At 40.9% G+C, this 22,718-nt stretch overlaps 1 protein-coding gene across 1 annotated transcript in view; it reads right to left on the bottom strand.

Moving 5' to 3' along the window:
- Positions 1-7,129: 7,129 nt before the first annotated feature.
- The window catches only part of PSME4 (proteasome activator subunit 4), a 228,449-nt gene continuing 212,860 nt past the window's right edge, over positions 7,130-22,718 (bottom strand). The window contains exons 44-47 of the mRNA XM_075064374.1: positions 16,433-16,595; positions 15,345-15,478; positions 7,807-7,945; positions 7,130-7,218 (exon numbers count right to left, since the gene is read on the bottom strand). Coding sequence (XP_074920475.1) covers positions 7,811-7,945; positions 15,345-15,478; positions 16,433-16,595 — 432 coding nt within the window. The 3' untranslated portion in view covers positions 7,130-7,218; positions 7,807-7,810. The remainder of the gene's footprint in view (positions 7,219-7,806; positions 7,946-15,344; positions 15,479-16,432; positions 16,596-22,718) is intronic.

Genomic DNA, 22,718 nt, shown 5'->3' with positions numbered 1-22,718 from the left:
AATGCAAGACCAGGGGTTGTTTGTGCAAAACTTACAGCAGAGTGTGAATATTTTTGGTGCTGCTCAGATAACTTCTTTAAACATTTCTTCTGCTATTATTCTTACAACAGTGTGAAGAAAACAGCTGGGTCACAGGGTAGAGCCCACTGTCTGGAGTTATCAGACCTGGGTTCCGTTTCTGAATGTGCTATTGACTTACTATGTGACCTTCTGTGCCTCAGTTTCCCCATCTGAAGAGTGGAAATGATAACTGCCCTTCTTTGCAAGTACTTTAAGGTCTAGGGCTGGAAAGTGCTGTATAAGTGGTCATATTTTCAAACTTGGGTGCCTACAATCAGGCTCCTGAATTCCCATTTGGGCACCTACATAAATGGGTTGCGAAAAGGCTGCTCAGCACTTTGAAAATCAGGCTATTTATTTAGGGTAGGGATTTTCCAAAGTGCTTAAGAGCTTAGGAGCACAAGTCTTATTGACCTCCTTAGCCACTTAGGCATTTCTGAACATCCAGCCCAGAGATGCCAAAATATGGACTTAGGAGCTTAGTTTTAGAAACCGTAGTTCAAAATTTTTTGACCATTAGAGATGATAGTGATGGGGTTAAAGTTTTGTGAACTGGACACTCTCTCAAAATGAACAAATGTTTTGCTAAAGGTAATAAATTAATTAAAATGGAAGATCTCAGAGGAGAGAGATTTTTTTCCAGTACCATAGTTACCAAAATGTAGAAATATACCTCTCTGGGCATAGTGCAAAATGTTTCTAGTAGAAGTGTGGGAGCCTTTTAAAAATTTAAGTAGAAGGTTGTGTGTTCAAATGCTGTTTATAATATCAGTCACCAAAATAAAACAAGCAGAGCACTGGACTATTGTACATAGTCTGCTGAGCTGCTATGAATATTACAGAATGTGGCATATGCTAGATAGAAGGGTCATTAGAACTCAGGTCTTGTATTTAGGAAGTGAAGAGATGAATTGAGGCAAGAAGGATCTCCATGGGAACAAGAAACAACATTGCACAATCCTTTTACACTGGCAACCTAAGTCTCTCGCTAGTCCTCCCCTTTTAAAGAGAATGGCTGACAGCAAAATCAATTCATGTCTGTGAGACAGGAAACATGATAGCAATAATTTTTGCAGTATCGTTCATGAGACATTTGGATATGAACTCATTCTTTACAGTATTCTTAGAACATCCCTTGAAAATAAGTGTTTCTAAACTATAACTGTCTTTAATCCTAACATTACTAAACTTCACATAAATCCCTTTTGGTAAACTGCTACTCTAAGAAACTCAATCCCCAAGGCAGCTTTTCCAATGCAAGGCCAAGTCCTGTGAATATTTTCTGCACGAGGTGGGGTATTATTTTTTAAAATAATTTTAAATATCATTCCTCTTTATAACAGAGTATGAGTGTTTTACAACTTTACTAAAAGAGCTCTAGACTGGTGCTGAAAAAGATAAATGAAAGTGAAATGAAAATGAAAATAAATTAACTCAGCTCACCACTTGCAGAATGAAATTAGAATCATAGAATATCAGGGTTGAAAGGGACCTCAGGAGGTCATCTAGTCCAACCCCCTGCTCAGAGCAGGACCAAGGCCAACTATTGTTTTTGCCTCAGATCCCTAAATGGCCCCCTCAAGGATTGAATTCATAACCCTGGGATAAGCACCACTGAGTTTTTTTAAAACTGACAAACTGCTATTAAAAGATTAGTACAGAAGTTTAAATAAACTGGGATTCTATCAGTGAGGCAGTAGAACCAGGCTGAGTTAATTTGGAATCTAATAAGAAAAACAATGACCAACTGCACCTGGAGAAAAGGGATATAGGGGAAAAGTACATGAGAAAAATCGGGGTCTGCATTAGAAAAATCCACTGACAGAGCAGCTCCCTTGGCCATATTGCTGAAACTATAAATGTTGTCACTTCGATCGTAAGTTTTCTCATCTTCATTGAACTGTTCAGCCTCTTGAAGTTTAACATGGCCCAAACTCTATTTCAGTTTCTTCATAGTAAGAAAAAAGCTGGGCAGAGTCCTGAGGATCTCTCTTCAGACAGAGACAGCTTCTCTTACTTCTCAGTGTGCTATCTCTGTTTGAAATTTGGCAACATCCCTTGACGCTGAGTAGACGATGAAGGAGATTGGTGCTCCAGAGAATAACATGCTGAAGTGTGTCCAGTATTCACCTGCCTGAAGTTGAATAGAACTAGGCAGATGAGTAGTGGGCCTCCCAGGCCTATTTTTGAACAAAGGACCCAGGTGCATTCACATTGAGGGAAATGTAGGACCTATTCCTTGACCAGGGCCGTCCAGTTGCTTCTGATCTTACCCCTGAAATAAGAGAAATCCCCTCTCTGGTACCTTTTCTGTGGGTAGTGATGAAAGGAGCTCCTGCCTGTGCACAAGGGCTTGTAGTCCTTGTATTTTGCCATATGGTGGCATAAATACCTTGGCTTGTCTGTGGTTTTGGCTGCCCGATACAGCTGGGTGGGTAAGGTTCGGTGGGTTGCAATGTGCAGGTCAGACTAGATCATGAGGGTCCCTTCTGGCCTTAAAGTCTATAAGCTCTTCCCCCAAAAGGATTCAGCTAGAGAATTCTGAGGCACAGAGGAATTGCTGTCAAGTAATGAGTCACTGTCCAAAGTTTAAGATAGAGTTGGTGCCTGCTACTCTAACTTACATGGCTCTCTCACTGGCTGCATCACAGAGTCTATCTCAGACTTCAGAGAGAAATTGTTTATAGCAGTGATATGAATTTGACATGATTGCAGAGGTGGAGGTTTTTGTGTCACTGCGTCAGAACAATGTGGCTGCAGTGAAACGTGGCTGCCAGGGAGGCTTTAGAGTCCACTTCAAAGTCCCTTTTATCTGCTTTACTGTGGGGTCTTTGGGGAAGAATCCACCTCAGCTGGGATGTTCAAGTCAGGGCAGGCAGGGAGCAGTTGTGGAAGAGACCTCTTCTGCAGATCCTGAGAAGGTCTCCTTGCAGATGGAGCAATTCAGCATTCTGCTCGCTCTGTTTAGCATGCTCCACCATGGTTGGGAGGAGACATAGAAGGCACTCTGGAGAGCAAAATCCAAGAAACTTCTGTCCCCTAAGGGAGAGGGGAGACCAGGGGAAAACACATTGCTTGCTACTGCACAAAGAATCAGCTTTAAAAGCTAGAATGGCAATGATAAGGTAAGAGCACTGAAACAGTCCCTCAGAATCTGGCTTAAGTGCAGAAGGGCCAAGTCCCACAAACAAGTGAACTGCCTCCAGTATCTGAGAGAAGAGGCACAATCTAAATGTCTTAGACTGAGGGATATGTTGGGATTCAAAATAATATTTTATGGCTGAAACTGGTGGAAGCTAGTTAGAAATATATTGGTGATTATTAGCTTTGGAATATCTGATTTAGTTGGGGTTGGTCCTGCTTTGAGCAAGGAGTTGGCCTAGATGACTTTCTGAGGTCTCTTCCAACCCTAATCTTCTATATGTTGCTTAAGGGAAGCCACAAAAGAAAGTTTTAGCAATGAACAAAGACAGTACCCCATGAAATGGTTCCATAATCTAACGTTTTGGCAAAATATATCGTAGTTAATCATTGGCCGTGTGTGTCTGTGTGTGTGTGTGCACGCGCTGTCCCAGCTCTGCGCAGATAGCCGACAAGCAGAACCTTGATCAAACTTCCCACAAAGATCACAGACCTGTTTCAGTAGCGAAGGTGCTTGGCCTGGTTTATTGTCAACAAAGCAGTCCTGTAGACACTATAGAACCACTAAGACACGTATGCCTATTACAATGGACCAACCCAGTGAATGGCAGGACTTTCCATTCCTCCCTTGGCCAGCCAAAGACGCCCTCTGAGATCTCTCTTTATACGCTGATACTACCAAGTTATTTATTGCCCCTCTGACATCATTAGTTCACCTTTTACCTTGCATATGTTGGTTTGATCAAAACATCTCTATCTACCACTCTGTTACCCTGACTATCTTTAAGAGGGGTCAGTGTATCCTTGTATCATCTTCGGGAAGTGTGTTTACACCATAACCTTGTATTGGAGTCTTCTGGTACTACCCTTCTGGAATGTATTTGCATGAGTGTCCTGTTCCAAGTACTTTTTAGGAATGTCTGTGTTTTTGTAATGCAAGCCCTGTTCTTGCCAGGTTCTGTGAACTTGGAAGCAAGCTTGTTTTGTAACAGGGCCTGACTTCTGCCCACAATCTGACTTTTGCTAACTTTGCTTTACATCAGCAAGGCTTGACCACTACTGTAGTTCAGGCTTCAGGCCTCATACCAGGCCTCTTATACAAGGCCTCATATTTTAGGCTCTCTTTGTACTATACATATCATGCCCCAAGCCTAGGACAGAACAAAATTAATTTGAGCCAAGTAAGAAAGAGTTAGACAAATTTGTTTGCACAATCACAAGTACATTTTTATCCTAGGGAATTTACAAGTTGAGCAATTTACTATGGATTTGCAGAGCTCACCTATCATGGCCAGTGCTAGTTGCTTATTAGCCACAATATCTTTGAAGCACAGAGTCATATCCTCAGCTTCCTTTTTATCCCAGTTCCATAATCTGGCTACAGTTTGCTATCTAAGAATGGGAATTCTCAACTGATGTAAAGCTGGTGGATCTGGCTCCTGTGTCAATTGCCCTAAACCCAGCACAGAGGGCATAGCAGAGTTTGCTGCTTTCCTACATCAATTCTCAGCTGACGTGTTGTCCTTTAAACAGCATAGCTTATTACATGTGCTTTCTATAATCTTTAGTGCTTTCAAAGTTAATTTTTATGCCGTTGGAGAGATCTGAATTTCTTTGACTTTAGACAGTCATTTGACTAGTGAATTGACTGTTGCGAAGGTAAAGCCTTTGGCCCTGGTCTCATGAGAATTCACAAGCTAAGGAGGGTCAGGCATCATTAGCACATCAATACAAGGACAAAAGAAAACCTAAGGTCCTACTGGAGTAGGGACCCATCATTCAACAACAAGTGGCATTCTTCCCTCTATAGCAGTACCGACTGAATATCTCAAGTCAGGTATTAAGGGAAATTTGCTGTTGAAATGCTAATTCTAAGAAATGTCATAAAACAGAGGCTGTGTCCACCTGTGGTTAAGTATTCCTAAAGAACTTTTCTCAATAGAATGGTGTTGATCTCAGTATCTTGACCAACTTCCACTTGTGTGATTACCTTGTGCCCACTTGAAATTATACTCACATTTCAAATAAATGCACTATTATTCACTTGCTGTTTTTAACAGTGATGCTATGTGATGTTAGAACAGATGCTGTGTTCTATCCCTGACGCAGTGAATTTCAGTAATGGGTAAAGAGACTATTGTTTATACACAAAATTTTAAAATGACAACCAACAGGCTGCACTACATAAACAACCTGAATTCACCTGAATTCCACAATGCATACAGATCTGATACAAAAACCCCATAGAAAATTGGAGTAGACAATCCTAAATTAGACTCTGAAAGTAGTGAACTTCTGCTCAAGACAAAAAATGCAGATGTTACAAACAATCCATTTATTGGGTTTTAAACTACGTACACAATTGAAATAATTTTGGCACTACGCTATACAGTGGTTACATCTGTGTGCTGACACTTAGTAAATACTGTACTAGGAACACTGCTGTGCTTTAAAATTGTATTGAGTCACTCAATCAGCAGGTAGATATTTCAAAATGTATTGTAGTGCTCCTGTAAGGAAGACTGTACAGGTTGTGTAAAAGATGAAACACATCAACTTGTGAACTATTTCACTGCAGGAGGTACTTTGCATTCTGTAATCTTATCACATCAAAACATGTGATGTTAGCACTTAGAGATGGCCACAAATGCTGCATTAAAATCCTCTTCAGATGTAGTCATGAGATAAATGAAAACTAAAACAAAATAAAATTTCTGCCTTTTAAACAAGGAACAATATTTTGCTAAAGAAAATAATTTAAAAAATAGTAATGGCATTTGATTTGATACAAAAGCCAGAAGCACTATAGTATTAACACTGAAGTGTGAATTTTTACAAATTAATCTCACAATGATGTTATGTAAAAGGTTGCAAACTGTACAATGTCTTCCCAAAGCAATGCCTCTACAATTTATACAGTCTTTTACATCTATGTAACACATATTAAACATGTCGTTAAATAGCCAATAGATATCAGTCTCTGAACAAAGTTGCAGGCAAAAAACCAAAACCAAAACCAGAACTTTCACAATCTCAGCAGTCTTCCATTTATGCAAGGTATGCTTCTCCAAATAGCGACTAATAGTCTTTTTAATGAGAATATTCTGTTAAAAAAATTCAGTGCTTTTACACACTGTACATACTCTTCAGTCTCTGAATTAAAACATTGCTTGATAGCAAAAAATTCATATCTATGGGCTCTATTCATCTGAAAAGATCCACCGCCTTCCACCCGTAGGAAGCTGCAGATGGTCATGGGTTTAAGTTGTGCATCTGGTCAGTTTACCTGCTAAAAGTTGGCCAGATCATGGAAATTGCCCCACTTTCCATACTACTGATCTCAGCTACAGAGGACAGAATGGATATTTACATTTCCATAGAAGGTAAGATTTAAAAGGGTAGTCCAACACTCAGCTGGATTAAATGGTACAGACTTTGTCACCTAATGGGTACTTGAAAGCAAGCAGTGAAAAAAAGTCCTTTGAGAAAAATAGGTTCCTGGCCTCTTGTTATGGGAGTAGGTGGGTTTGAGGTTCATAGGTACCAGCTCCTGCAGGTTGATCAGATAAAAAATGTCAACCAAAACTGGAGCACTTCCCTTAGAATGTTCAGACTTGCAGTTGTGTGCTCTGCAAATCCACTGATGTAAAAATGACTGGGCACACGGAATAAGAAAGAAAAAGGAGGGAAGAGATGGGTGGTGTAAGCCAGTGAGCAGAGAGTGAAGGTGGTAAGGTTGTATAATGCAGGCCCATGACATTACACTTTGAAACAAGTAATGATCTGGCCCCGCAGATGCAGTAACGGAAGAATGCAGGGTTCCCATAGTTACTCCCTGTGAAGTTGTAATTTGTGATGAATAGAGCTCCGTTAGAACCTAATATTTGTATTTAAAAAATGGTTTTGATTAGGCATCACGATTTCCAAGACTAAAAGTTCCATACACAATAAATTAGTTTTGAGTTTCCTTTATTTTTGCAGAAATGTTTCTAGGTCCTCATGATTTCCAAGAAGAACCTGAAATAGAAATAATTAAAAACAAGATTTTATCTTCATCCATATTCTCGTGATACTACAGAAAATGATGATTAAAAAATTCCCTTGCCAGCTGGCACAGTGGTCCAGTAACAACACATAGCATTCCCCTGCAAGAGATCAGGGTTCAAATTCAAGTCTGATTCCTTGTTCTGCAGATCAACAAGTACCAGGAACACCGTGAACATCCTATACTCAGTCTCAAGGTACCTTGTGTCTCTCTAGTGATGGTCCTTTGACAGAAATGCAGAGGGCAGTTAATGGGCTGAGAAGGTTTGGGAGCAAAGGAAGTGTTGATAAAACTTATTTTCTTCTGAAGTCCTAGCCTTTTAGTTTACTTCATTCAAACAAAAATAAGGGACTGCACAATAAAGATAAACAGCAGGTCACTACAAGTAGAGTTTCCAAACAACAGAAGATACCCCACTGAACATTGATAGTGACTTTGTTTGGAGGGAATGTTTTTCCCTGGATCTGGGACCTTCTTTCCTTCACTTTGACTGGATGGCTAGAGTGGATATCATAAAATGGCAGTGTTTTCTAATTACACCAAAATAAACACAGCCTTACCTATTTAAGCATAATAGCATGGTGATACTAAGAGGTCTGTAAGGACAAGCAGCTGGTCATCAGTGAACTGCTGTTTGTGCTCCTGCCAGTTGTCATGGTGTGTTCTCCGGAAATTGGACAGTGTTTTCTTTACTGTCATCTGTATAGCAGGCAACAAAAAAATAGATCTGTATTAATTTTTGATATATTTTAAAAACGGTTTCATATCTGTGGAAAGTCTCCCTAACTGGAGACTAATAGTCAGATGTAAGAGAGGGTTACTCACCTTGTGCAGTAACTGAGGTTCTTTGAGATGTGAATCCCTGTGGGTGCTCCACTTTAGGTGACTGTGCGCCCCGCGCCTCTAGCTGGAGAATTTCAACAGAAATCTTGGCTGGGCTGCACATGCACTCTCCCCGTCTCATGCCAGCAGTGGCGATTAACTAGTGCTGTGCAGCCCCCGCACCCCCCAGTTCCTTCTCTACCGCAGAGGAATTAATTGGAACTCCGAAGTAGAGGAGAGGAGCATGGGTAGTGGAGCACTCACAGGGACAACCATCTCAAAGAACCTGTTACTGCACAAGGTGAGTAACCCTCTCTTCTTCGAGTGGAGTCCCTGTGGGTGAGCCACTTTAGGTGACTATAGAGCAGTTCCCCCCAGGGGAAAAGAGGTAATTTGGAGCTAGGTCTGAATGGATAATAAGAAGGTGTGTCCCAGCCGAGTGTCAGAGGCTGACACTTGATCGATGATGTAGTGTTGAATGAATGTGTGAGATGTCCAAGTAGCTGCGTTGCATATGTCGGTAATAGGCACATCATGCAGGAAGGCAACTGATGTGGATACATATCTTGTGGAGTGTGTTCTAACTGTTGAGGGGGATTGTAGGTCATGTTGTCAGTAACAGAGCTGAATGCAATCTGAAATCCATCTGGAAAGTCTCTGCTTAGAGATGGGTTTGCCTTTGGAGCGGTCCGAGGTGGAGAGGAACAATTTAGGAGTTTTCCTGAATGATTTGGTGTTCTCAAGATAAAAGGCTAGCGCCCTTCTAATGTCCAGGGTGTGGAAAAATCGCTTCTTGCCTGTCCTTGTGAGGTTAAGGGAAGAACGTGGGAAGATGGATAGGCTGATTGATGAGGAAGGAAGAAAGGACTTTAGGCAAAAATTTGGGGTGAGGTCAGAGTGACCTTGTTTTTGAAAAAAACAAAACAACACAAAAAACATATAGGGTGGTCCAGCCATAAGAGCAGAAATTTCTCCTATGTGATGGTGACTAGGAAAGCCACCTTCATGGAAAGATGTAGAAGAGAACATGTGGCCAAGGGTTTGAATAGGGCGGTTGTGAGAGATCGAAGCACTCAAGTCAGATCCTACAGGAGTGTTGGGGCTCGGAGTTCTGGGTAGAAGCTGCGCATTCCCTGGAGGAATCTTTTGGCAACTGGGTGAGCAAAGAATGAAACGCTGTCCACTGTCACAGAATGTTGTAATGGCTGCCAAATGCACCTGCAGTGAACTCACTGAAAGGCCAGATTTCTTCAGGTACAGCATGTAGTCCATTACCACTGATATGGGAGAGGTGGTGGTGTCGATTTGTTTAGGCACCACATTTGGAATCTCTTCCATTTATGTAGGTATGTAGCCCACGTAGCAGACCTTCTTCTGTTTAGCAGGATGTCTTTCATATCCTCAGAACACGTTATCTCCTTGCCATGGAACCATTAAGAAGCCAGATATGAGATGGGGCGACTCCAGCTTTGGATGCAGAGTCTGACCCAGGTCCTAAGAGAGGAGATTTGGAAGAAGTGGGAGAAGACATGGGGGTATGACGTCATCTTTTTCAGGTATGGGTACCAGGTTTGTCTGGATCATGCTGGTGCTATCATGACGACTTTGGCTTGATCGATTCTGATCTTGTTCAGGATGCTGGACAGCAATGGGGTGGGAGGAAAAGCATACAGGAGTGGTACATGCCACGGAATGAAAAATGCATCGTCGTTGGATCCTGATCCCAGACCCACTCCGGGACTGGACATTTGCTGTTTCATTTTGTGGCGAATAGGTCTATCGCGGGGAACCCCCCTAGTTGCAATTTGATCTGGATCATGCAGGTGTTCATTACCCACTCGTGGCCATTCAAGAACCTTCGACTTAATGTGTCGGCTGTGATATCCTGAGACTCCAGCAGGTAGGTAGCTGATATGGTGACTTTGTCTGGTATGTACCATGTCTAGAGTTTTATGGCCTCCATACATAGGGAGTGTGATCTTACTCCTCCCTGTTTGTTTATGTAGAACATGAACGCTACATTGTCCATCATGATCTGTATGTTTTTGTCTTTGATCAGAGGCATGAAATGTGCACAGGTATTGTGAATTGCGTGTAATTCCAGTACATTGATGAGAGTGTTGATTAGGAAGGAGACCATCTTCTCTGTACTGTGAGCTTTCCTAGTTGGGCACCCCTCCCTAGTAGAGAGGCATCCGTTGTGATTATCAATTTGGGAGGAGGCTGAAGGAAAGGAACACCTGCGCAAACGTTGTGTGGGTGAGTCCACCATTGTAGTGAGTCCTTGACTTTCATTGGCATACTCAGAAGTTTGTTCAAATTGTGTTTGTGTGGTGTAAATACCATGTTGATCCAACACTGCAAGAGCGCATGTGCAGTCTGGTATGTTTCACCACGTATGTGGTCACTGCCATGTGATCTAGTAGCTGAAGACAGGTCCTGGCCAATATCCTTGGGCTGTGCACCAAGGTATTGATGAGGTTCGTTAGAGAGGTGAATCTCTGAAAATGTAATGATGCTGTTGCTTCTAGAGAATTTAGATGCGCGCTGATTAAGTCCAGTTTCTGGACTGGCGTTAATTTTGGACATTTATCTGTAGACTGAGACTGGTGAAGAGTGAAATTGTCTGGTGCGTGACTGTGATGGCTTCTGCCCAAGTGTGAGACTTGATTAGACAGTCGTCTAAGTAGGGGTATATCACGACCCCATGCTTGCGAAGGTGGGCTGCCGCCCCAGCAAAGACTTTGGAAAATAATCAGTGGGCCGTGGAGAGGCAAAGGGTAGTACTCTATATTGGAAATGGCCCTGTCCAGGTATAAACCAAAGAAATTTCCTGTGCATAGGGCGTATAGAAATGGGAAAATATGCATCTTTCAGGTTGAGGGTTGCAAACCAATCCCCTTGTTCCAGTGCTGGAATGACTGTAGCTAACACAATCATCCTGAATGTTGTGTTCTGACAAATTTGTTTAGCTTCCTGAGATCAAGGATGGGTCTCCATCCTCCAGACTTCTTTTGGGTTAAAAAAATAAAGAGAATAGAATCATAGAACTGGAAGAGATCTCGAGAGATCTAGTCCAGTCCACTGCATTGGGGCAGCACTAAGTATTATCTAGACCATTCCTGACAGGTGACCATTCCTGACAGGCAGAAGCCCTTCCCTCTGTGATGTACCAGAACTGTCTACTGCGCCCAGTTGTAGGAGATGCTCCTCCTCCTGTCTCAAGAAGGGTTCGTGAGAGGGGTCCCTGAAGAGGGACAGGATAGGAGCATGAGTAGGAGGGATGGAGAGGAACTGGAGGGCATAGCCAGGCTTGATGATTTCCAGTACCCATCTATTGGAAGTGATGGTTCGCCGGTTTGGATAGAACAGTATTAGACGAGTGGTAAAGGGATAGTTGATGAGAGGTAGTGTTGGCAGCAAAAATTGGAGGGACGTCTGGTAAGCCCTTGACCAAGCCTTCAAATCTGCTGTTTAGAGGTTGATCGTTGAGATGTGGTGGATTGGGAGGAGCTTAGTCTACATCTGGATGGTCTCTATCTACACCTCTAGTTATTGTATTGTCTTGGCTGCTGTGTGTATGATGGTCCTTGCCATGGTGTCAGTAGAGTCCAAAGAGGCTTGGAGGGCAGTTCTAGCCAAGAGCGGAAATGAGCAATGTAAACTACTCTCTATTGACTACATACCAGAGGACAAAAAAGTCAGAAAATCTGGAATAGTTTGTTCTTCACCATAAGATAGTTTGTTCTTCACCATAAGTGTTTCATAATTAGCGATCTGGAAGTGTAGTGTCACTGATGTATAGGCCTTGCAGCTGAGTAAGTCCAATCTTTTCCATTCTTTGTCATAAGGGGTGGTTCTAGAGTAATGCTGTTTGCCCCATTCATTGACTGCATCAATTACCAATTAATATGTCTGAGGGCGTGTGAATAGATATTCCATCCCTTTTGAAGGGATGTAATATTGTTTGTCCGCTCTCTTACGTGTGGGTGGGATAGTAGTAGGGGTCTGCCAGATGTTTGTGGCAGGTTCCATGATTGCTGAGTTAATCTGAAGGGCAATGTTGGAGCAAGTGATGTGAAGTATATCCAAAAGCTTGTGACATGACTCGGAGATCTCCTCTAGGGTTACCTGGAGTGTGTCTGCTATTCTTTTGAAGAGCTCCTGGAAATTCCTGAAATCGTCTCCAGCAGTTGGCGTAAGGGGTATAATAGTCTCACCCAGTGACAATGAAGTGCAGGTGGCAGGAGTTGCCTCCTGAGCTAAAACATCTTCCCTTTCCTCAACACTGTTTGGGAGGGGCAGCTGGTAGCACTGTAAACTGTGGTGAAGACTGCCTATGTACCTCTGTGGTGCCACTTAGGGATCTGGGGTAAAACTGTCTGTAAGCTGCCCATTGGTCACAGAATGCCCACTGAAATGGGAAGGGCATAGGTGGGGGCTTCCAGGGGTAAGCATACCACCCTTGAAATTCAGACCCTGGCAAAGGCTAAGGGCATTCCTGATGTGTGGACCGAACACTGCCTTGCATAAGCTAAGAGTGTTGGGAGGAAAAAACTTCCCATCTTCTTCATCCTCCTCGCTAGATAAAGGAGGAGCGGCTGTAACTGGTGGAGTGAGTGGTAGCAAAAGTACCAAAGTAGTATCGGTACAGAGGAGAGATGATTGTGGTACTGGGGCAATTGTCAGGTTCTTCGGAGCAAGGAACTCTTGAGGCTGTGGTACCAATGAAGGTACCTGTGTGAAAGGTGGTACAGAGAATAGTGGGAGTACCAGGGGACCTTGTGGTACCAACAGGAAAGGAGCCAACAGCGAGCATGCTGAGGATGGCACAGCAATCTGCGGTGCAGTGTCTGTGCTACTGAACAGAGGGCCAGCAGGTGGCGCTATTGCCTTTTGTACTGCAAATTTGCTTGTTAAGGAGCACTTTGTCTGTGCTGCCGGTGCCAAGATGGAGGAGGAGGTCTTCTGTCTGCCCTCCTTCTTAGAACCTGCCTGCTTAGTGTCTGCGGCTCTGATGGTACTGCTGGTACTGGAGATCCCTGCCGACTCAAAGGTACTAAGCCGTAGCATGTTCGGTACCGATGTGGTGGATGGAGTTGGGGAACGTTTCCTCTTTGATGCGGTCTTGGTAGGGGGAGTGTTAGCTCTCCTCTCTACATGTCCTTTAGGAGTTAGGTCCCTTCCTTTCAGGGTGGAGGAGGGGGGGTCTGTCAGAAGCTGCCTGCGGTGATAAAGAGGCAGGAGAAGTTTGTGAGCCCAAGCCTGAGGCGGGACGGAGAGACTTGTCCATTAGGATAAGTTTCAATTTAAGATCCCTCACTTTCCTTGTCCGGGTCTTCAGAATGTGGCAATGGGTGCACTTCTGAGGCACATAAGTTTCCCCCAGGCACCAGACACACTGCGAATGTTCATTGGAAAGCAGAACTGCCTTGTGACAAGAGAGGCAGTGTTTAAAGCCAAGTGACCCTGGCATTCTGAGGAAAAATAATGTCCCTTAAGAGGATGAAAGGAACATTTTTTATTTATTTTTTAATGGGGAGAAAAAGAAATAAAGGGTTCTTAACCAACTAACCCAATTACACTAAGCTACTTGACTAATTTAATTCCACTACATCTGAGGTAAAAGTGAGAGAGCACATTGCTGGAGCTCCAACTTGGACCAAGGGCGGCTGAGAAGGAACTGGTGGGTGAAAGGGCTACACAGCACTAGTTAATTGACACTGCAGGCACAAGGCAGTGAGAGTGCATCTGTGGCCCAGCCAGGTACTGAAATTCTCTGACTAGAGGCGCAGGGCACACAATCACCTAAAGTGGAGCTCTCACAGGGACTCCACTCGAAGAAGAACAGGTAGTTCTATATTTTGATGATACTCCTAAACTAGCATTTGTATATGTTTAGACAGTTGGGAAGTATGGAGTGGACCCCCAAAAGTTCATCCAGTCCAGATCTGTAAGACTGCAGAATTTACAACTAGTTTTAAATTCTAATATCTCTAGATCAGTGTTGTCAAGGCTCTTACGTATGGTGAAAGAACCTTTGCCAGTTTTTTTTTTTTGTTTTACAAACTTTGGAGCCCTAAATCCTTATTAATCTTGATCTTCTTCCCGCCTTTGAATTTTCAATCTTGTTCATGCTACTGTAGGGGCTCAGGCTCTACTGGGTTTTTCAGTGCTGGACATTCAGATGGTAAAAGGCTTAAACAATAATTTTTGTTCAGTCAAACACAACTTGCAAAGTGGGTGGAGATCAAACTTTTAGTGTACGTTCCAGAGATATCGTCTATCATTATTCCAGAGATATCATAATTTTGCCTCTGAGGTGCACCAAATGATATATATTAAATGATAATAGGACTGTCTCATTATTATTTAACAGATCTCAATTGGTGCACCTTAAAGGCAAAATAATTATATACACTCTCCAGATTTAATTTTTGTAATCCAGTAAAAGTAAGCCCTAGCAGAACTGGTTAGCTCTTTCCAGGAAATTCCCCTCCACAAAGTTTAAACACTATAGTTAACAACAATAGTATAGTTGGAGTGCTAGCAACAGCTACAGTAATTCCTTGCTTAAGATTGTAGTTACGTTCCTGAAAAATGTGACTAAGTGAAATGATGTTAAGTGAATCCAATTTCCCCATAAGAATTAATGTAAATAGGGGGGGTTAGGTGCCAGGGAAATTTTTTTCACCAGACAAAAAACTATATATTATATAGATATATACACAGTATATATTTTAAACAAACAATTTCATACTGTACATAGCAATGATAATTGTGAAGCTTGGTTGAGGTGGTGAAGTCAGAGGGTGGGATATTTCCCAGGGAATGCCTTGCTGCTAAATGATGAGCCCTCAAGTGTTAACATGTCATTGATGAAGCCTCTCATCAAGGCAGCATGAACAGGAGGGAGGGGAGACAGCATAACAGACAGAGACAGATACATACTTTGTGTGTGGGAGAGAGTACAAGGAGAGTAAGGGAATTCCGCCATTATAAATAAAACTCTCAGCTTTCTACTTCATTTATTTTTGGCTCTAGTGTAGAAATGACTGAGGCAGAAATAGAACTATGGCAAGGAATTGGCATGCTTTCATAAGGTGCTTTGAGTTAAAGCAGGTTTGGATTTAGCAAAGTTATGAACTTTTGAAGAAAAAATGTCACACTGTGACAAACATATTCCTTCACAGTCTTTCTTCAGGAAGCTAATGTAAGGATGATAGACATGTTTTAGATTAAAGAAAAAAAATAAATAGAATCAGACTATTTTTACCTCAATAGGCTGGGGATCGTTAAGGTGAGCACTGAGGTCCATCAGAAGCTGGGGCATCCAAGTGGGCACATCATAAGGGCTTGACAAAATACAGGCACTAAGTCCAAGCACACCAGCATGGCGCTTAACCAAGTCTGCAATGAAAAGACTGTAATATACATGTGGCAGCACACAAATCTCTCAAAATATGTGTTTCCATAACACAGCCAGACTTGAAACTTCACTTTCAGTAATTCCAGCTATTTTTAACTTATGAAAAGTACTAAAATAAATACACATTAAATGTAAGTTGTCATGAGCAGTAAAGTGCAACTAACATCCATACTAGGGGAATTCTTAATCTCCACCTCTTCTATCCATTACAGGCTCTTGTGAAGAATCAAAAAGGAGAGGTTATTTACCAGTTCAAGGGCTGCCTCTGCTAATCTACACACAGTGGACTCAAAAATGCCTACATCAGTGTTCTGTAACTTTCTGGTAAACTGTTCCTATTGGGGCTCATGTAAATACAGTCTAATGCCACTGAAAGTTCTAGGGAGGGCAAGCTCTAACTTAGTTCCTTTCTCCGGTGCCTCACAGGTGAAGGTGGATGAGGAGTGTGACTGCTAAGACAACCCTCAAAGAACTACACTTACTGGTAAAATAACCACTTCCTCTTCGACGAGTCTCTGAATACATGTACATTCATGGAGACTGGTAAGCAGTACACCTTAGGTATAAGAATAAACCACAAAAACCTATTAATCTAGCCATATAACTGCTCTGTAGTAGTATATTGTTACTTAACATTTGTATGTATCAGCACTCGAAATACCTAATTGGGATTGGGACCCCACTGTGCTAGGAGCAATACAAACATGCAAGAAGAAGTCAGATCTATAAACAAAAATATTTTGTCATGATGGTTTATAAGTATTATAAAATATCTGCATACACATCAGATCTGTTTCTTTATGTATATTGCTTGAAGACTCCTCCTTAACTGCAGAGCCTATTCTAGCCACCTGGGTTGTCTAAGGATGATGTAAATAAAGTAACTGAACCAGTTTTTTAATGTACAGTTTGCTTCTCTGAGGCAGTCTCTTTACCTGCAGAAGGAATGGTATCCACCACTGTGCCAAGGTCTCGCTTTCTCTTTTTTGGTAGTCTTGTCTTGCAGAGCTGTTCAAAGTGAGCCTGCACAGGGCTATCCATAGTGAGGAAGTTGCACTGTAGCAGACCACTCAGTGTGGTAGCAGCCATTTCTCTCACCTAGGAGCAGAAACATCAGCTACATCAATTACTATAGCAAACATTCATGGCTAACTTTTATTACTGCCCTTTGGACTTATCAGCTGGATTACCTTGCCATACTGTGCTTGAGAAAGGTCTTTCAAGTTTTTATCACCTCATCTTAGTAAGTCATTAAATACAATTAGTATATTAAAGTGTCACATATAAAGCAATAAACAATATTCATTTACAATTTTAAAACTGTCTTTACACAGGTAGACAAAATTAGTGATCCATAACTGCAGCAAACAAAATTTCAGTGTCAAACTTGTGTTGTAAGCTAAAACAGCTTTTTGAAATTAGTCGTGTGATAAATTTTGAAAAATAGTCGTGTGAAAAATTTTGAAAAATAGTCGTGTGATAAATATATAATCCAGAACAATTTATAATAATGCTACTGTGCTTTTATAGAGAATATAAAAATAGTACAACTATTATAGAGATACCTGCTTTGTCCATTAATGAAATCGGTACACTAAGATCAGTTTACACAGGGGAAAGTATACCTTTATCCAAAGCATTTTATTTCTTTCCTTGCTACATATGAAACCTTTCATAGCATAGGATGAACATCTTGGAGGTATGCAAGTTTAAGAATTTTTATATTCATGATATCCATTGTCCGAGTTGAAACTTGGGAAATTTACCAGGCCACTCCGTATTAAGACTGAATTACTACAATACTCTTCATAATGCTATAACTCTTGCTGATGTTTATAAGCAATGTTGGGTTATTAGGCAATAATATCATGTCAGCAGTGTGCAGTCTGACTCAGTTCTGTAGCCTTCCAGTATTCATTTTACTGCCTTGAGTCTTGGTCAATCCATCAGTAAACTGGCTTGTAAAAATAGATACGATAGAGACATGTACCGCTCTTTTGTAACTAAGTTACCAAAATTACAAGCCAAATCAATTTCAACTAATTATCCACAAATTCACAATGCTACAATCTTTTTAATAATTTTACCAGGTTTAATTATATTTGAAGACAATTAAATTACTGTTTGCTTACAAAAACAGTTACGCCTAATCAGTGTTACTACATCACTCCTAACAGGCCATTAAAATCAGTGAAATACACAAAAAATTAATAAATTGTAGAAACATAGGTTCTGCCTTGTCATCTCAAATTTGGTCCTGTCATAATAGGCCCATTGCTATTAAAAACCAAGGTGTATGGGCTGACCATAAGAACATTTTAACATTTAAGAATCTGAAAGCCCAATTAGCTTATTAAAATGTTGGGGGCAGTTGCCTCATTTACTAATAAGTACATACTGTTACACTTACACTCAACAGAACACACATCTATCTAGAGTACAAACACCTACCAATGCTCTGAATCCAATGTAGCAGATTATAATAAATTATATCCTTGAACATAATGTTCTGAACCTCCACAAAGCAATAAAGTATAGCAGCAAGTGCTGTAATAATTAAACATAGTAAGTTAACAATAGGCTCTTGAGACTTCCTTCCATTTACATTTCCATAGCATATTATTCAAATGTGATCCTTGTTATTAATAGTGTAAAGAATGAAGTGAAATAGTCTGCCAGTACTGTTTATCAGCAATTTATGAGCCTCTTAAGGACTAAGCTATTAAATGAAACATGAAGTGCTAATGTAAGTCCCAGAATAGGTGAAAGCCTGGCTGTAAAGTGAGCAGGCTCACTAGGTAACTAATCATTTTCATCACTGTTCACTGTATTAGAATCCATTTTCAGTATTGTCAAATCAATCTTACAAATGGCAATATTTTGCTGCAAGAAACACCTAGAAACAAAGTCTTTAAAAAATCACATTAATAAGGTATAATTTTATACATATGTACTGCAATGCCCATTAACATCTCACTTAGTTAAGAATTTATAAACCATCAGGCCTATATGACGATCTAAAAGCTACAGAGTAGAAACATATTCAGTGGAATAATTTCCCATGCATCAGGGTTTTCTAACTACACTTTTTTTGTAGAGGAGTCGAACTGTAGCAGTTGGCTTTCTTGTTCTAAATGTAAGTAATAAGTGTTGAATGACATACTGAAAATTAGAACAAAAAATTCAGACCACAATGAAAAGTTTTAGTGGAGTACTCCCAGTGCACTATTTGCTGTAAGAAGCTAAGACACACAAGTTTCTTAAAAGGGAAACTGAATTGTAATAAAAAGATTTTAAGCAGTACATTTCACTATATATTTTTATAGTATATAAAGTACAAAAAAGAAGCAAAATATGAAGCTGCCATTTTGACATTTTCCTAAAGCAGATCAGGACTGAGAAAATTAAAGTCCCATTAAAAAACTCTATATATTCGATTCAATGTTGTCTTACAGTAAATTATGTACTTTTTATATGTTTTGGTTCATTTAACAGCTGTTTTAACATTGACTCCATGAACAATGAAACATCTTAACCCTTTAAGGGACCATTTACCCAAACTAGATGATTCAATTTCACAGATTTTAATACCAGAATGGATAAGTTATAAACAAACTAGGCAGCTGTATAGGGCAGCATATTCTGCCTAGGGAAACTGGGGCCAACCTGAGTGGCACTGCAACACTGCATGTCAGGTTACAATGCCATTAACTCAAATTTGGCCTACCTATCCCTCGGTCATGATGGAGGTGCATTTTGTCTCACTGCACACCCCTCTATCCCAGTTGAGAACTTCTGTTCTGGGAATAGGAGGGGAATGGCAGACTGAACTTTTGCCCAGGCCAGCAGACTGTCTTGAATAGTCTTTAAAAATGGACCATGATAATGATCTAGTTTGACCTCCTACATAACACAGGCAGCAGAACTCCAAATACTAATTCACATATCAAACCTAATTACCTGTGGTTGAACTAAAATCATTTGAAAATAATTAAGGACTTCAAGGGATAGATAATCTACCACATCCCTTGATAAGATGTTCCTGTGGTTACTTGCCCTCACTGAAAAAATCTGTGCTCAATTTCCAGTTTTTTTTTTTTTAAGCTAACTTCAGCTTTGTAGTCACTAGTTTTTTTTTTTTTAATACCTTTGTCTGCTAGATTAAAGAATCCAGATATTTTCTCCCTGTAGGTACTTTGAGACCATGATCAAGTCACGTTTAAGCTTCTCTTCAATAAACTATAGACTGAGGTCCTTTAGCTTCTCATTGTAAGATGTATTTTCCAGACCTCAAATAATTCTTGTAGCTCTTCCCTGAATCCTTTTTATCTTTTCCCAACATCCTTTTTAAGTGTGGACACCAGAAGTGGATAGTATTTCAGTAGTGGTCTCACCAATGCTACAGACAATATCACTTCCCTAGTTTTACTCTATATTTCTCCAAGGATCCTTCCAAGGATTGTGAGCCATGATATTACACTAGAGTTTATGTTCCTTTGGTCATCTACCATGATACCTAAAAAAAGATACGGTGGATGAGGTAATGTCTTTTATTGGACCAACTTCTGTTGGTGAAAGGGACAAGCTTTCAAGTTTCACAGAGAAAGACCATCTCGGGCCTCACGCACAGCAAAGAATCATTATAGTAAAATACATCTCTCATAACATAACAAATCACTTTCTCACTGTCCCTGGGTGGAGAAGAGGTCCTGGCTCACCACGGTACTAGACAACCCTGTCAACTGTCCCACTTGTTGTCCAACTCAACCCCCTTGTCCAGCACTTTGTCCTTGGGGTTGACTCTGCTGTCCGTTGTCTTCAGGCCCCCCCTATCCCCCACAGTATCTTCAGGTCTCTTGCCAGTGGAGGTGGGGTCACTGTCAAGGTGGCGCCCAGCTCATTATAGAAGCGGCAGGTCTTCGGTGCAACACCAGAGTGATGGTTTGCCTCCCCTGCCTTCTGGTACACCTGCCTCAGTTACTTTATCTTCACATGGCACTGATGTGTGTCCCGTTGGTAGCTCTTATCCAACAAGCCACGAGAAATCTGCCCATAGGTATTGAAGTTAATATGACTGGAGCAGAGCTGGGACTGCACACCTCCTCTCCCCTAAATGCCAGCAGATCCAGCAGTTCAGGTGTGCTCCAAGCAGGAGAGCGTTTGCTTCGTGGAGCTGCCATGGTCAGCGAGCTCTCCACACCAAGCAAACAGGAAGTAGAATTTCAAAAATTCTCTGGCCTTTAAAGGGGGAGGAGTGGATGCCTATGTACCTGGGTGCAAGGCAGCAGAGTTCTAACAGCTGATGAGAGTGGTCAGGTTAAGCATTGTAGGATATCTTCTGGAGGTCATTTACAGCGATATAACCAAGTGGGGTATCTACACTGGCACTTTGTCGATGCAACTTTGTCGCAAAAAGTTCTATGCCTCTTGTCAAAGTGGTTTTATTCTGTGGGCAAAACAGGAGAGTTTTGTCAGCAGAAGTAGCATTGTAGTATGCATACCTCCATTGTTTTGACGACAAAACCTGACTTTTGTCAACAGAACTGTGTAGTATAGACAAGGCCCAGGATATGGGTTTTATGGCTCATTACAACAACTTGTAACACGCCTTGCTGCCTAGGAACCCGCCATTGTCCTGCAACTGCAGAGGTGTTAACTGACCATTTCATTTTAAGTGGTCATCTACAAAGTGCTTATGCTAAGTCTGTTCCACCTTGCATTTAGCTTGGACATGCTAGACTCCTTTTCCAGACCTGAGGAAGAGCTCTATGAAGCCTGAAAGTTTGCCCCTTCAAGCAACAGAAGCTGGTCCAAAAAAAGATATTACCTCATCCACCTTGTCTCTCTCATGTCCTGGGACCAACACAGCTATAACAAAACTGCAAACATGAGGGCTGAGCGAGAACTGTGGAAGTGATTCCTGAGGAACCCATCAGAAATACTAGAAATTTAAGAAGTCTGTTAAGAGAGAGGCAAAAGAAGTGACAGGAAAAATCATCAATTTTAGCATTTTTACTTAACCTGAAAATCCACTTCAGAACTAAGAACTTGTCTGTCAAGTTTCAGCCCAGAACACAGAGACAAGATATACAGACTATCAGAAATGAGGTTCTATACTGAAATCACCTTCTCATTAAACATAACACAATGAAAGCAATGCTATGGTAATTACTGAAACATACTGGAACTTGCCAATTCTTATAATGAAAAAGCAAGATTACTGCTACAGCAAAGTAAGGTTTCTATGGTAACAACATGATTGCAAGAGATTACTACACAAAACAGCTTTTGCTGATTTCTATCTCAGTAGTTCAAGGACATATGTTATCTAATTACTTGCAAATCTATTTAACTATTAAAAGTGAACAGCAATTTTTGTAAATTATGTAAACGGGGGATTATGTGATGAATGCTTTATTAGTAAGGATAACAAGTTATCTAGGCTCACAGCTCTTGTTTTACTGTAATACTATAACATGTCGTGACATGACTGGTATCAAAGAGACCTGCTGGAGAATGGAGCCAGTGCACTGGGAGCAGAGGGTTAAAGTGCTGCTCTTTAAATACAAAGTGCAATCTCGCACAATTTGAAATATTCATTCTATGTTTTAAAAATTTCTTGCCATTCACTTTTCACAGCTTAGATTGTCATAATAGTGAGACTTTTCACCCCAATTTTAAACAGATTTTACACAAGAGCATGACACAAGTGGGACCTCTTGCCCTTCCAGGAAGAGAAACACATTACACAAAAATGAACTTTTAGTTAGGCATTATGGATAAATTGTCCTTTGCAAATAAGACACAGAACGAAGTAGTATTTGGGGACCAGAGGTGAAGGGGCTCAGTTCTGGCTGAAACATTAACATTTCTCACTATGATTCTGCACTGTAATATAAAAAAATCCATGTGATTTCATAGAACACTTTTTAATATATCCAATACATTATTGATATAATGTTAATTTAAAAGACCTGCTGATAAACACTCTCTGTAATGCACCTCGCATTCATGCCCACTAGTTTTCTCAAGAGCACACATACATTAAAATCACCATTTGAGTTTGACTTTCTTTGGTTTGTGCATCCTGAGCATTAGTAGTTTCCTAGAAGCCAAATTTCTCAACATTTTTAAAACACAGAGTACTGCTTTGATGGTCAGAATAACTTATGGCCTATCTGTTCTCCAATGAGATGCTATGTTCTCTCAAATCAACACCTG

Source organism: Chelonoidis abingdonii, chromosome 3, assembly GCF_003597395.2.
Source record: "Chelonoidis abingdonii isolate Lonesome George chromosome 3, CheloAbing_2.0, whole genome shotgun sequence".
NCBI classification, from domain to species: Eukaryota; Metazoa; Chordata; order Testudines; family Testudinidae; genus Chelonoidis; species Chelonoidis abingdonii.
The sequence above is the reverse complement of the archived record's forward strand: the minus strand, read 5'-3'. Positions and strand labels throughout refer to the sequence as shown.